The sequence below is a fragment of the Corvus hawaiiensis genome, chromosome 12 (assembly GCF_020740725.1).
Source record: "Corvus hawaiiensis isolate bCorHaw1 chromosome 12, bCorHaw1.pri.cur, whole genome shotgun sequence".
Classification (NCBI taxonomy): Eukaryota; Metazoa; Chordata; class Aves; order Passeriformes; family Corvidae; genus Corvus; species Corvus hawaiiensis.
This window is the reverse complement of record NC_063224.1, coordinates 9,701,724-9,714,749: the sequence shown is the minus strand read 5'-3', so window position 1 is coordinate 9,714,749 and position 13,026 is coordinate 9,701,724. Positions and strand designations below refer to the sequence as shown.

Below are 13,026 nucleotides of genomic sequence, written 5' to 3'. Positions count from 1 at the left end.
GAACATTCTAGAAGCTCCCCTACTCAAATATGGGCACAGGTCCATAGAACACATTCCTCATCCTGTGGATCACCTGAGTTCCTTAAAACATCAAAGATGATCCATGGAACAAAATCTAAAACCCTCAAGTGCGCATAGTCCCACAATGCCATCACACAAGCTCAGGAAACAGAACAAAAGCAATAAATGGATGTCCAAACTTTTGCCTCATAGCCAAGAAAAAACACTGTGACTAAATTGCAGCAGATATTCTACTGACTGGTTTTATTTTGTTCTTCTCCAAAAGGTTAATGTTGTCTTTACTTTTAAAAAATAAATTAATAAAAAAGGATTAAGAACACGGAGGACAGTATTCATGTTACTGCTTTCCTTCTGAAGGAGGATTAGGCCAGACAGACACAGTTTCACTGCTTGAGCAAGCTGAATGCAATTCTTTTGTGCAAGCCATTGTGTTTTCTTTAGTAACTGAGGGATGAAAACCAGAATTTAGAGAGAATTACAAACAAAAGACATATATGAAAGTAACTAAAGACAGATTAGTGAGGATAAATGAAAGCTGAACAATTAGGCACAGTGAGACTATTGTAAAAAGACCAGGAAGCTTCACAATGATAAGGTCTACTCAGCCAGACTAAAATAACCATTGAGAAGGTGGCAAGAGCAGTTGCATGACTTGACCTGTCAAGGTTTTGTTCTCCTCTACTGCCAGTTTCTGAACTCCCTTACAAAAAAACACCACTCCCCTACTTCATCACATTCAGGTAAAGAGGAAACTAGTACATCTTTTAAAAAACTACAGATTTTTGCATCACGACATGACTAACTCAGAGATGCTCCCCTACTTCTAATGGAAACTTTAGCTAGCTGGCAAGTTAAGACGTGCTGAAGGCACAGGTGGACAGAACCTGACCAGCCCACACAGATAACAGGGAAAGCAAATAGAGCAATGCCACTTAAGCTACTGCACGGTTAAAACATTAAAGAAAAAGCAAATTCTGAAGAGGGCTGAACTTTGGTAAGAAACTTCTGCCACTGTGCTTCTACAGGCACATCATGTCTGAGCTAATGCCAGCTGGCAGAGGCTCACAGCATCTCAGGAGGAACGCAGCCTCAGACACGCTCTGGTGGCAGCAAAGCTGGACAAAGCTCCAGACACTGCTGTGACATGTGAGGATGGCATGCAGGGCTGCCAGAATCCTCCCTGCCTCAAGTACCAAGAGTTAAGAGTCTTGAGTGAGGGACTAAATTTCTTCAAAGAATTTCAGTGTGAATCAGAGTACAAGTCGGAATTGGAACTGAAATGCTTGGCTCAACCAAGAACCATGCTGGTTTATTTACCCCTTTATAATTAACAAACAGCAGATATTTCCTAGAAAACCAGCTCAAAGGACAGCCCAACACTCCTCCCCTCAATGTAATTTAATTTCTGGAGCAGCATGAGAGTTAATATCTCACTTGCAATTGTACTATGCATGTAGAGACTCTTTTGTGTACACCACAGTAACAAACACTGCGATGAAATAGCCTGTCTAGCAGCTAACACCATGTTTTGCTATCACTCAGACACTATTTCACAAGTATTACTGGCCACAAAGCCTGTGATAGTTACGGGCACAAACTGAGCCATTTTTATGCACAGAGAACATTACTTGATCTGACTTTTTTTTTTTTTTAATTACAAAAACAAACCGTTCATGCTTATAATATTTTGTCTACTGGTAACACTGAAATCTAAGATTAGAAATCAGAGCTGATACCCAAGTAGTTGCTGTGGGTTCCCCTTAATATGAGCAATCTAAACAGCAGGCAATTTTACAGCCAACTAATCACACAGGCTCACTTCTCACTTAGAAAGAGATGACTCAATTAGCTGACCCTGGGAGTGCCTCTCCTGTGCATGCACCTTGACATGCTGCAAATTACTTCTAAAGAGAGCCTAACCTAAATAAAACCCGAATTTATAGATGGCTTAAGGTAGACAAAATTTATCCCACTTGGAAAGCAAGTTAGTTCTGTTCTGATTTATTTATGCTTTCTCAGATTTTCATGTGTCAGTAAGTTCTGCAAATTTCTACACAACTGGTAATTAAGACACAATTTACATTGATTTTTGACCACAAAATCAAAATAGGTTTGCTACACTTAACTGTTCTCACAAGACCTAGAAGCAAATGAATACGCCCAAAGTAGGTATTCTACAGAGGGGAAAAAAAAATTAGAGAACCAGTGGGATTGCTCCAAACAGAAATTATTGCATAATCAGGTTTTATTAGTCACATTATTTTGAGGGCATTTCTTCACAGCCTTATGGATAAAATTTTAATATAAAAAAGCCGTCCATGTCCATTTTTATCACATTTTGTGGGTTTGGTTTGTTTTTAACACAGCTCCTGAGACACCATTTCCCAGATGTCAATAAGGATAACACTCATACTGCTCCTCCCAAAGGCTGTGTAATGTTCAGAGTGTTCTGCTCATCACCCACACGCTGTCAAGACCTGCAGGTCTGAGTATTGCTGAGAAACAGAAAGATCTCAACAATCTTCCTGCACTTTGCCAGCACTCCAAAAATCCTGGTATCTCCACATTTCAGCAGTCAAGCACTCAAGAGTACTGCTGAAGTATATCCAGAGACTGTCATTTTAGGATAACCCAAGAAATATGCAGATAACAATTTGATTTCAAATACATTCCAAATCTGCTTCTATTCATGTGCTCCCTCACATGTGGCTGGACTAAACAAAACTCTTATTCATTCTCAGAACTGTTATGGAACATTTCTCTTGGTTCATTCGTGAGACTACACCAAATAATTTAATGCACAATTATGCTTTTACAGATATCATTACCTTGACATTTCATTAACAGAAATCAGACATTGCTTCTTTTCTTAAATTACTCACTTTCAACAATTTAGCAAAAATCCTAATCCAACATCAGCAGCAGTCCACAGTAAAGATAACTTTAAGCAATAATTTAAAAAGCCTATTAGAAATGCTTGTTTCTCCATGGACAACACACAACTAGACAGAAACACAAAGAATTTCTAATATGAAAATTCTAGTTGCAAACTCATTTATGGCAGCAGAACAGGCAGCTGACATCACGGGCTCTGATAACGAGGAATACTTATTTTCCCTCTAGCTACAAAGTAGTCAGTGTTACCCAGAGCATTTTTTTCATGGAAAAAACCAGAAAGTGGTGATTTAACTTTCATATTTTTCAAAACTGAAAACAGTAATTTCTTTATTTTGCAGTAGCAAAAAGTCAAAAGTAGCATTAGACATTCCAAGCTCAGAAAAAAAAAAATCTCAAAATGTTTTGAAAACTCCACTAAGTTCTTGGTTTGAGGCTGGGATGTTTTAGGTGTGTGGGGTTTTTTAATAGGATTATTGTATTTACACTAGAAACAGGAGAAACAGGAAATAAATAGCATTGCATCTAGTTAGATAAAACTCATTCACACTACAGACTAGGCATTACTAATGAAATAACTAACTGAAATCTGTTCATGCCAGTTCACACAAGACCTTGGGCAACCAGGTCTTTTTCACTGAAGGTGGCAGAAAGCACAAGCTGTAAAATCTCAGCTGACCCACTGTTTTATGAAAATAAAGGCCAAATTCACACTAGTTAAGAACCCATGCACAATAAGGCTTATGAGAGGAAAGCATAGCAGAATGAAAGGACAGATCTTTCCCTGGATAGCTCTGAGATCCTCTGTACTTTAAAAACAGGCTCAAACTATCAGTTTGAGTTACACTGGCAACACCAAATGCTCACATGCCTGGTCCAGACACACGTTTCCACCAGAAACAGCAGCTTAAACACCAAACTATTGACATTCGTGGGTATTTTAATCATACATGCTGTTCACCCACTATTACAACGTTATTATGCTATGTAATAACATTATTTACTTCACTGTTAATTGACACTGTCAAAATAGTTTTGGGTTTACTGAATTTTACCCAACTACTAAAGGTGTGATTCTTAAGACTCATTACATACTACACTGCAGTACATATTTACCATCAGCAACAGTTAAGGCACCTACAAAAGTGACACAAACAAAGCATAATTGTACCAAAAAATAAAACAAAAAGCTGTATTATTGATAATATATTCGTTCCTCTGAACCAGTTCAGAGTTCAAAAGATGGCATTTGCTTGTGCTCTGCTTGAAAGAAACAGCCAAAACTTTCCCAGACAATACCCTATGCAACAGGCTGGAGCAGAGTACAAAATCAAGTACGCAATCAAGCACAGATCTTGGATTTATCCCTAGATAAACATGTGTGACGTTACTATCAGACTTCTACTGTCCTTTGCAAAACTAGAGTAGAGAACAGCCTTACAAAGCTGACTGAACCTACACAACCAGAAGGATTTAACAATTTAATAATCCTGTGTTTCAGAAAGCACTACGACTTTATTTTTCAGTTAAGATACACTGATAGTTTCAGAACACTACAATTCTTTGTAGGTGCTAATATCAACATGAAGTACTTACCCTTTAGTAATAGCTCTTTGACATTTTCAGTAACTTGATTTACCATTATTCCTCTTCCAGCTCTTAGCATATGCTTTAGTAAATGTCTCCTCTGTGAAGTCCTGAGGATTGCACAACTTCAATAATATTGTATTTCCAAAGGAACTTTCTCTACCTGCTCTGACAAGGTGCTGGCTGCAATATTGAACTGGACTGATCTCTTCCAGGAAGCAAGGGTTTCTCACAGAGAAATAAGCCGACACTGATATAATCCTGGCATTACAATCCTTTCAACACTGAGAAAATATACAAATATCAGGATCTTACAGAAAATGCTACTTGTCAAATCCAAACCCAGACATGTTTAAGAGGCACATTGCAGTTGTTTGCACACTTACTCAGACAAGTGTGCCACAAATCTGCCGCTTGCTGAGTGTGGAATCAGACAGGGTTTTAAACCTGCCAATGCCACGAAAAGTGTGGCTCTGTGACGTTAGCCCTGCAGGCATTCCAGCTTTCAAGTGAAAATAGTGATCTATTTCTTTCCATCTTCAATACATTAAAATATGATGGCCTATTAATGGATGAACCATATGCAAGATCACAAAAAAAAAAGCAAAAGCAAGATGAAATGGGAGGTTTATATAAGATAAACAAGGAAATACTAACGTAATGATTCTAAGCACTTCATAATTACCAGAGCCCCCACCATTCTGCCCATTCACGAGGAGGTCCTCTGGATACCAGCACACACCACACTGAGACTTATCTACATGATGAGATAGGTGCAATCACTGGGAATACCTGTGTAATTAAAGATGCCAACTCACTTTTGAGAAACTGGATTTAGGAACTCACATCACTTAGGAGCTTTCATAATATAACTTGTCATTGCCAGAAGAGAAAAAAAACACTATAAAAACAACCTTTGTATCTCACTGTAATCCACTTCAGAGGTTCTTTCATGTGGAACGACTCCAAACCATTTCTCACGACTATCCTCCCTGAAACTCCATCCCTTCACATGCATGAGGGCACCTCAGAGCACACCTTCTATCAAAATACAGGGAGCAGCATTCTGGTATTTTCCCTGCCTCAGGAAAAGCCTCTTGTCTTGCTATAACACATTCTCACTTTTTCTGAAAGACTGCAATATAAATCTATGAGACCAGCATGCAGATTCCATGCAATATTCAATTCAAATTCACCTTCCTCTCTGATACCAAATACAGAGAAATGTTTTCAGCCCTATACATGTTCAGCTGACCATGGCTTCAAAGTACAAGAGAGAGAACAACAAAAATAAAAGTCCACACACCACAATTTTGGACATACCTGCTCCCTCCTCCAGCTCAACATAGGTCAAAGAAACAATTGTACAGACACAAACCTCGGAGTGAGAGAAAGCAGATGGGAACAGCGACCACTAAAAGCCAGTATGGCCACCAGCTCAAAAAGCTTCCTACAGGGAACAAGTGGAAAGAAATAAGGTAGAAGCCAGGATGCTAAATATGCTCCAGACATGCAGAAAGTAACAGAAAAAAGAAGATTTAATTACTTTGAACATTTCAGTGCATGTACATTCTGTGCATTGCATACTACACAATGTACATTCACAGACATCTACTATCCATTCCTGGAAGACAGCAGAAAGACATTGGTAACCAGTTACAAGCTTATTGTGAAACCTGAATGTCATTAGTTTTCAGTCAGTTAAGTCATACAGAAAGTGCTGAACATCAGATATTTCCTACATTTGAGAAGTACTGTGTTCCATGTGAAAACAAAGTTCATGAGAGTTTTGGGGTTTTTTTTAAGCCAAGGAAAAAGGAAAGGGGGGAGGGCGTTTTAAGGAGGAGGAAAAAAGAAGAGGAAAAAAAGAGTTAAGCCTGCATATAGTCCAAGGCTGAAATCCAAGGATGACCTTTCAGTGTGAAGTGCTACAAACAGCCAAACTCACTGTAACTCTGGTCATAATACTTACAGAAAGTACAAAGTCAGCATGAGACTTCTCCAAGCAAAGGGAGTCACTCCTTCCCACCAAACATTTTAGAGGGTGGAAGGATCTCTGACATTGCACATGATAAACAGCAAACCACTGTACTTCTAAAATACAAATATTTTGACACACATTTACAAGTCTCCCAAAACAGCACAACACATTTCACAAAGTGCAACACAGCACAGACCAAGATAAAGTCAGATATCTGGAGAAGCCACAGTGGCTTTTACCATCATTTTACAAAAGGTTCATCTGTTTGCAAGAGCATCAGAGCAAAGTGAGTATAACACATTAGCTCACAGTTAAGACTCTTCAAGGAGCAATCAGCAACATTAGATCACTTTTCTGCTCCACCAGTCAGGAATTAGGCAGCTGGAACACAGTCTAAGTCAGGAAACACTCCAAGATGTATAATAATGAGTTTGCTCCTGCTAAATATATGCTTCTACCACAAAGTCTACAATACAGTGTCTTAAAAGGGCAAAGGCAAAATATTGCAATTAAACCATTCTGTCTGTGTTGCCTTGAGTTACAGCTTTAAAGCTCCTTTGCATGTGTCTAAAAGGCATTCTTAACACAAGGCAGATAATCATCCTACTATCTGGTTACGTAGAATTGGGATTTACCAAATATGGCTCAACTATACCTCCTTTCATGTTTGCTTACCATGTCCCAGAAATTAACCTCTGACATTGTTACTGCATTTCATGGAACACAGAGACACATCAAGAGGGAGTGGTTTGTGTTGGCCTAGGCAAAGAAGTCAAGATAAAAGTTCCATGTGGGAACTGAAGAAAGGGTTGGCTTGTGATACTCTCAAAACAGCTGTGCCCCAATACACGTCCAGAACACAAACAGGAATCAAGGAAGGGAACCTGTTGAGGGGAGATGGTCAAGTGGTACTACTGCCAAGCACTTCATATTGTGAAATCACAGGCTGGACAGTTAAAACCTTAGCAGAACAAAGCCAAAAATATACAGGAGCAGTAGGTTCTAAAATCAGACCTGCAAGACAATTAACACACTTCTACCTTTGTGTCAGCCCTGGAGACAAATACATACTACAGCAAGTAGCAGGAAAAATAAGATCAATTATACTATTGAAGAAGAAGATCAGGAACACGAAGCTCCTGAATGCAAAGGCAGAAGGCAGAGGAGAACAGTAATGTGCTGTCCTCCATCAGACACAGCAGCAGCTATGCCATCCTCTTGAACTACTTCTAGTCCTGACTCAGATCTGACCTCCTACAAGGAAATCCAGAGGTGGACTTTGCACACAGTTAACTAAGCTCAGGACTACTCAGCTTGCAAGCAGAGACTGGGTCATAAAACAAAGTTGCATTGCTATAGATAATTTTATGGAAAGCAATTATACTCCAGGGCATAAAAACTCTGTTTTACTGCAGCAATCAGCAATTTAAAGTATGCAAGAGCAAGTCTCAACAAGTTTGCCATTCTTAACTCAGCAAATGAGCAGCTTCTAATAGCACACCATAAAAAGCCTTTTTTCCCCTTTGACATGGAAGTGAAAGTCAGAAGTTTGTATGGTCTAACCTGCTTCACGATAAGAAGGTAAATGCAGTGATTGAATGACATTCTAAATCCCTCAGATAAACAGAAGAAATTGCTGGCTACTGGTAGGAGATGAAACTGAAGCTTGGTGATTAGACTGTAGGGGGGAAAAAGAAAATGCAGTTTTGTTGAGGCATAATTACCTTGAACCTATCCACAGTACAGCATGACTCTGCCCTACACACAGCTCTGCGTCATCGCTCCTCTGGCAGGATCCTGTTATACAATCCCTGCCACAGATCCCTGCAAGCCAGCCCCCAACATCAGCTCACAGCTTTGATTCTCATTTTCAAAGTAATCGATGGATTGCATCTTCATGACAGTACAGACCACGTGCCAATCAATGAAAGAGCTGGGATTCTAGGACAATGCAGGTCACTCGAGTGGAGAGAAAGGGGCAAATTAAGCGTTTTACATTCAAGAGGATGCACTTGTGGGCCAAAAATCCATGAGACATGAGGCAAACACAAAATGTAAATACCTGTGGAAATGCTGGCACACAATGCCTTACACAAAGAAGCTTCCTGGTGTCCTGGAGCAGCACTGTGACCATCAATACTGAGATGGGATGATGACCATCCCTTCACCAGTACCAGCCACCTCCTCCCTCACTGCTTGCCCATCCCTGCCTGCCACTGGCCTCTCATCTTCTGCTCAGCAAAATGCCATTTCATTTACATTTCCAGCAAGTCCAAAGCTGCCTCCAGTCAGTAAATCATAACTGCCAAGTTATCAAACTTCCCCATTCATCCATAAGCACATCAAGTAAAAGCTTTTTGGGGGCAATTAGCACTTTATCTGGCATGTCAAATTCCATCTCTCTGTCCTACAGAGCACAAAGAAGATCAAAAGATGATTAAGAAAGAACTCCACCAGGTACCTTTAACAGCAACAAAAATTTTGAAAAAATGTATTCCCAGAACTGTTCTGACCTGTACCTCTGCTGCTCAGACATGAATTAAGACTGCTGGAAAGCAAACAACCTCCTTTTCCAAGCCATACCTAGCACCCACCACAAAATCTAAAGCCCAATTAAAAGCCTGTTAGGAAAAAATGCTACTCTGTTCACTCCAGGAACTTCTTTTTATGGTTCAGAAATGACAGTTTGAAACTTGTGAAACCGTGTCTAAAATAAAAGCTACTGGGGACATATAGACAGTAAACAGGTTACAAAATAACCTCCAAACACAGTTTTATATATATATATATATATATATATATATATATATATATATATATGCAGTTACAGTATACAAAATGCTGTCATATTCAAAATCAGAGAGATTTACCCTACAGGCATTATAAGAGCTGTGTTTTTGTGTAGACTCTTTAAAGACAGACACAAAAACTGTCAAGTATTTGAGTCTGTAAAAAGACTAGTATTTTTTGTCTATGTATTTTGCAGTCAAACAAAGATATTGTTTGCTTGGCAATTGCTACAGCAGCCACTGTGAAAGATGCACAGTCCTCCATGCATGACAAAATCCAAGTATGCTGAAAGATATCATCCAAAGCAGCTCAACTGAAAGAACAAGAACAGTACTACTCATTGCTAAGGCATCACTTGGCAGCATTTAAACAGTTGCCTATTGAAAACTAATAATTAAGAAAGAAGTTTTACTAAATCAAACAAATGAAAAAACCCTGGAACTTGATTATCTGAGAATAAAAATCAGCTTAGTACAATTAAGAGATGCAAAATTTCTGATTTAGATGTTACTGAAGACAAAGGAAACAACCCTAAAATGTAAATCAAATAGGCTTTAAACCATGTCTTAAAATGGTGCGGTTTTTTTCTCTGTAATTCAGGTCACAGAACAAAGTATTTAAAGAACAACCTTGAACCAACAAGTTGAAGACACGGACCCTTTGATCAAAGAAATTTTGCTCCACATATTGGTGCTAACAGCAATTTTTCTGACATTTAAAGCAGTTTGCACATATATTTGTTGCATCACAATCAAAAACAGACGTAAATCCTTAACTTGGTCTTGGAAGGGGAAACTCACCAAATGCAGCTTTCCTCTCCCTGTGGCACAGGGTATCCCCCATCCTGTTACACACACTTCAAAACAAGGCAGTGATCACTAACTCTGATCTTTCTCAAGGTGGGTGTTGCCAACCTCAGCCAACAGCATTTATTATGTTTGGCTACATTTCCTAGTCAATGAGACTGCAAACTACCTTAGTCTTCATTCTACACAGAACTTTAGAGCAAAAGCCAAAACTGAATCTTACATTGAAAAGCATGCAAAAACTTATGCTTTAATTTTGTTGCAGCAGGGAAAAGAAAGCAGATGTCACTATTTTCTTTGAGGAAGTGAAACACTGAAGAAATTTTTAAGGGGAAATTGAATAACACACACAGATCAATTTTATACATGAGAGAGAGATGCAATACAAACACAAGACACCCAAAAATGCACTTAAAATTCTTTAGAAAAGTTCAAAGATTGTATAGAAGGTATAACTTCAGCATTATTAAAATATTCCCAAACTTAGTCTCAACTCAAGTTTGAAATGGCCACTTAGCAAGCATTGGCAGAGAAAGTTAGATGGAAAACCCATGTCTTTTCATGTACAACTGCTTAGCCTTCTAATGCAGGTGTTCTCCAAAACACAAAAAATCTGCAGCTGCAAAAGACCAACAGAGGGTTGTTTGGGTTTTCTTAACAATCTTCTGTTAGTATTTTGCAACACGGAGACCCACGCACACACGGGTATGGGAGCTGCTTTCACATCACTTAGACATATCACAAAGATTCTTCCCAGAGCTTTTTCAAATAACTGAAATACCAGAGAACCCACAAAAAGGCCCATGTTTTTCTATATTTAGCTAAGTCTCCTGTTCAGCAGCAGCTGGCACCACGATCTCCTTGGTACTGGACAGCTGCAGCCTCTCCAGCTCGGTCCTAATCACTGCACAAATTAGAAGTATGAGACATGCTTAGCAAAAGTAGCAGTTTATGCAGCAACAAGAACTTTTCTGTTTTCCTAGACAAGCATTTTAACAAACTAAACCTTACTACACTACAAGCTCATAAAAGAAACTGGAGGTATTGACCATGGGCTCATGGGTCAAGGAAAACAAGCTTCTCAGAAAAATTCCTTTGCTTATAGGGTATAAAGAAAGTATATACCACCTCCTTCACCCACCCAGCTATTATGAACAGCTAATTATGTCACAAAGCACTTTCCCCTTCTCATTTTTCACATGCCGAACTCATATTTTTCCTTATCTCAAGCGAGAGTCCACTTCTCTGCTCACCTGTATTGTTGAGAAAAGCATTCTGGAATTTAGCACTGCAATCAGTGCTGTGTTCATTGCTGACTGCTCAAGCAGAAAGAAAAAAAAAATCTAAAAAGTAAAAAGGAAAAAAAAGGAAAAAAACCTTAACAACCTCCCAGGACTTCTAAGACATGACCCTGCTGCTAAGATCCCTTTCAGGATCTGCACTGAAAACCATAACCATTGCTGTGGATCCCACAAGTATCCTTTCTGAAACAACAACATATTGACATATTTAGCACTGACAGGACACCTTTAATATCCCCAAATTTACACATAATACTTTTCAGAGAAGGGAAAACAGATGCCAGCAGAACAGAAAAAAAAACCCTTCCTGATTAAAATGCAACTACATCGAAGAAGATGCAGTCTCCATCCCATTTCCAGCAAGAAAATAGTTAACAAATCACTAGAAGAGATAGTTCACTGACATCAGTATTGCTATTCTCAGGTTACTTTCTTTTCTCTGAAACAATTCAGAGGTTCTGCCTCAACTCTACCCCAGGCTGCCTCCTCTATGACTTCTTTCTGTGGCTTTTAGGCAACACAAAAAATGCTGAAGATGCTTGTGCTACAGAGGTTATGCAAAAATATTCCGCTATGACCACCATAACAGTGTCATTTGCCCACACTTCTGCCAGCAGAAGTTCTTAAGATAATTTAAGTGCTATTTGGACATGTTTCTGTCGGTCCTATTTAGCTGTAGTGTCTAATTTATTATGTGACTAATTTTATCTTATCTCTGGACTTTGCCAAAACACCTACACATAAGAATTAAGCACTTTGAAGAAGAATTTTTGAATGATTTATGCATCCCCATTAAAAGTATCTTCAGACACATTTGCATGAGCTTAGCTTCAAGTCTTGCAAAAGACTGAAAATCTAAACTAGTAAGTTACCACATATTAAAGCAGTGAACCAGGAGGACATTTAAAGTAAAAGCACACTGCTATCACACCAGAACTTTACCCACATTTTCCAAAACAGCTCACTGCAAATGACCAGCAAAATCTGTTGCTGCACAAGAGCACTGAACACACTGACACAGAATGTAAGCTTGAGGTAAAGGTCTCAAGTCTAGTTAGAGAACTCTGGGCTTGGAGAAAGCCATGTGATAACTGGAACATAAGCAGAGCAATTCCTTGGCAAAAACCAAGGGTGGCAGCTGACCAAAGCTGGTTAGTGACACCAAGCTGATTAGTGTCTCATTTCCACAAACAAAAGTCAAGGGAAGATAAATAACTTCCCACAGGACACATGACATTGCCACACTTTGGTTAACTTGGTGCACTGTGCAGCTGAGATTCCTAGTAAAGCAAAGTGTATTTGGTTTTTCAAACACTATTCAGACCCCACTGTCCCTCTCTTTGCCCTGTGTACCCAACCTAACATGCTGGCTTTATTTCAAAGACGGAGGGGATGCCAAATTCACATTTCTCATCCCTGACGATCCATAAAGAAGGGCTCATGTGTTTATCATAGGATCACAGGATAATTCTTTGTACTTCTTTTTCTAAATGAAAGATGTCAAAGTCTATTACAAGCAGTGGCAGTCAGTGGAACCTACTTAGAAATAAAAGGCTGATTTTATTCATAAGCAAGCACTGGAACTACCTGACAAGGCTAAATTATTGCACACTGACAAATGTCTTCTTATGGAAATGGTTGACAA

The 13,026-nt window shown here is 39.1% G+C and overlaps 1 protein-coding gene across 3 annotated transcripts in view; it reads right to left on the bottom strand.

Moving 5' to 3' along the window:
- Positions 1-13,026, bottom strand: part of SLC12A4 (solute carrier family 12 member 4) — a 46,704-nt gene that overhangs the window by 30,360 nt on the left and 3,318 nt on the right. Inside the window, exon 1 of one of the 3 annotated variants that reach the window (XM_048316625.1) lies at positions 4,513-4,914. The exons of the other annotated variants lie outside the window; for them this stretch is intronic. Coding sequence (XP_048172582.1) covers positions 4,513-4,582 — 70 coding nt within the window. The 5' untranslated portion in view covers positions 4,583-4,914. Of the gene's footprint in view, positions 1-4,512; positions 4,915-13,026 lie in introns of those variants that run through there. 3 annotated transcript variants of the gene reach the window in all.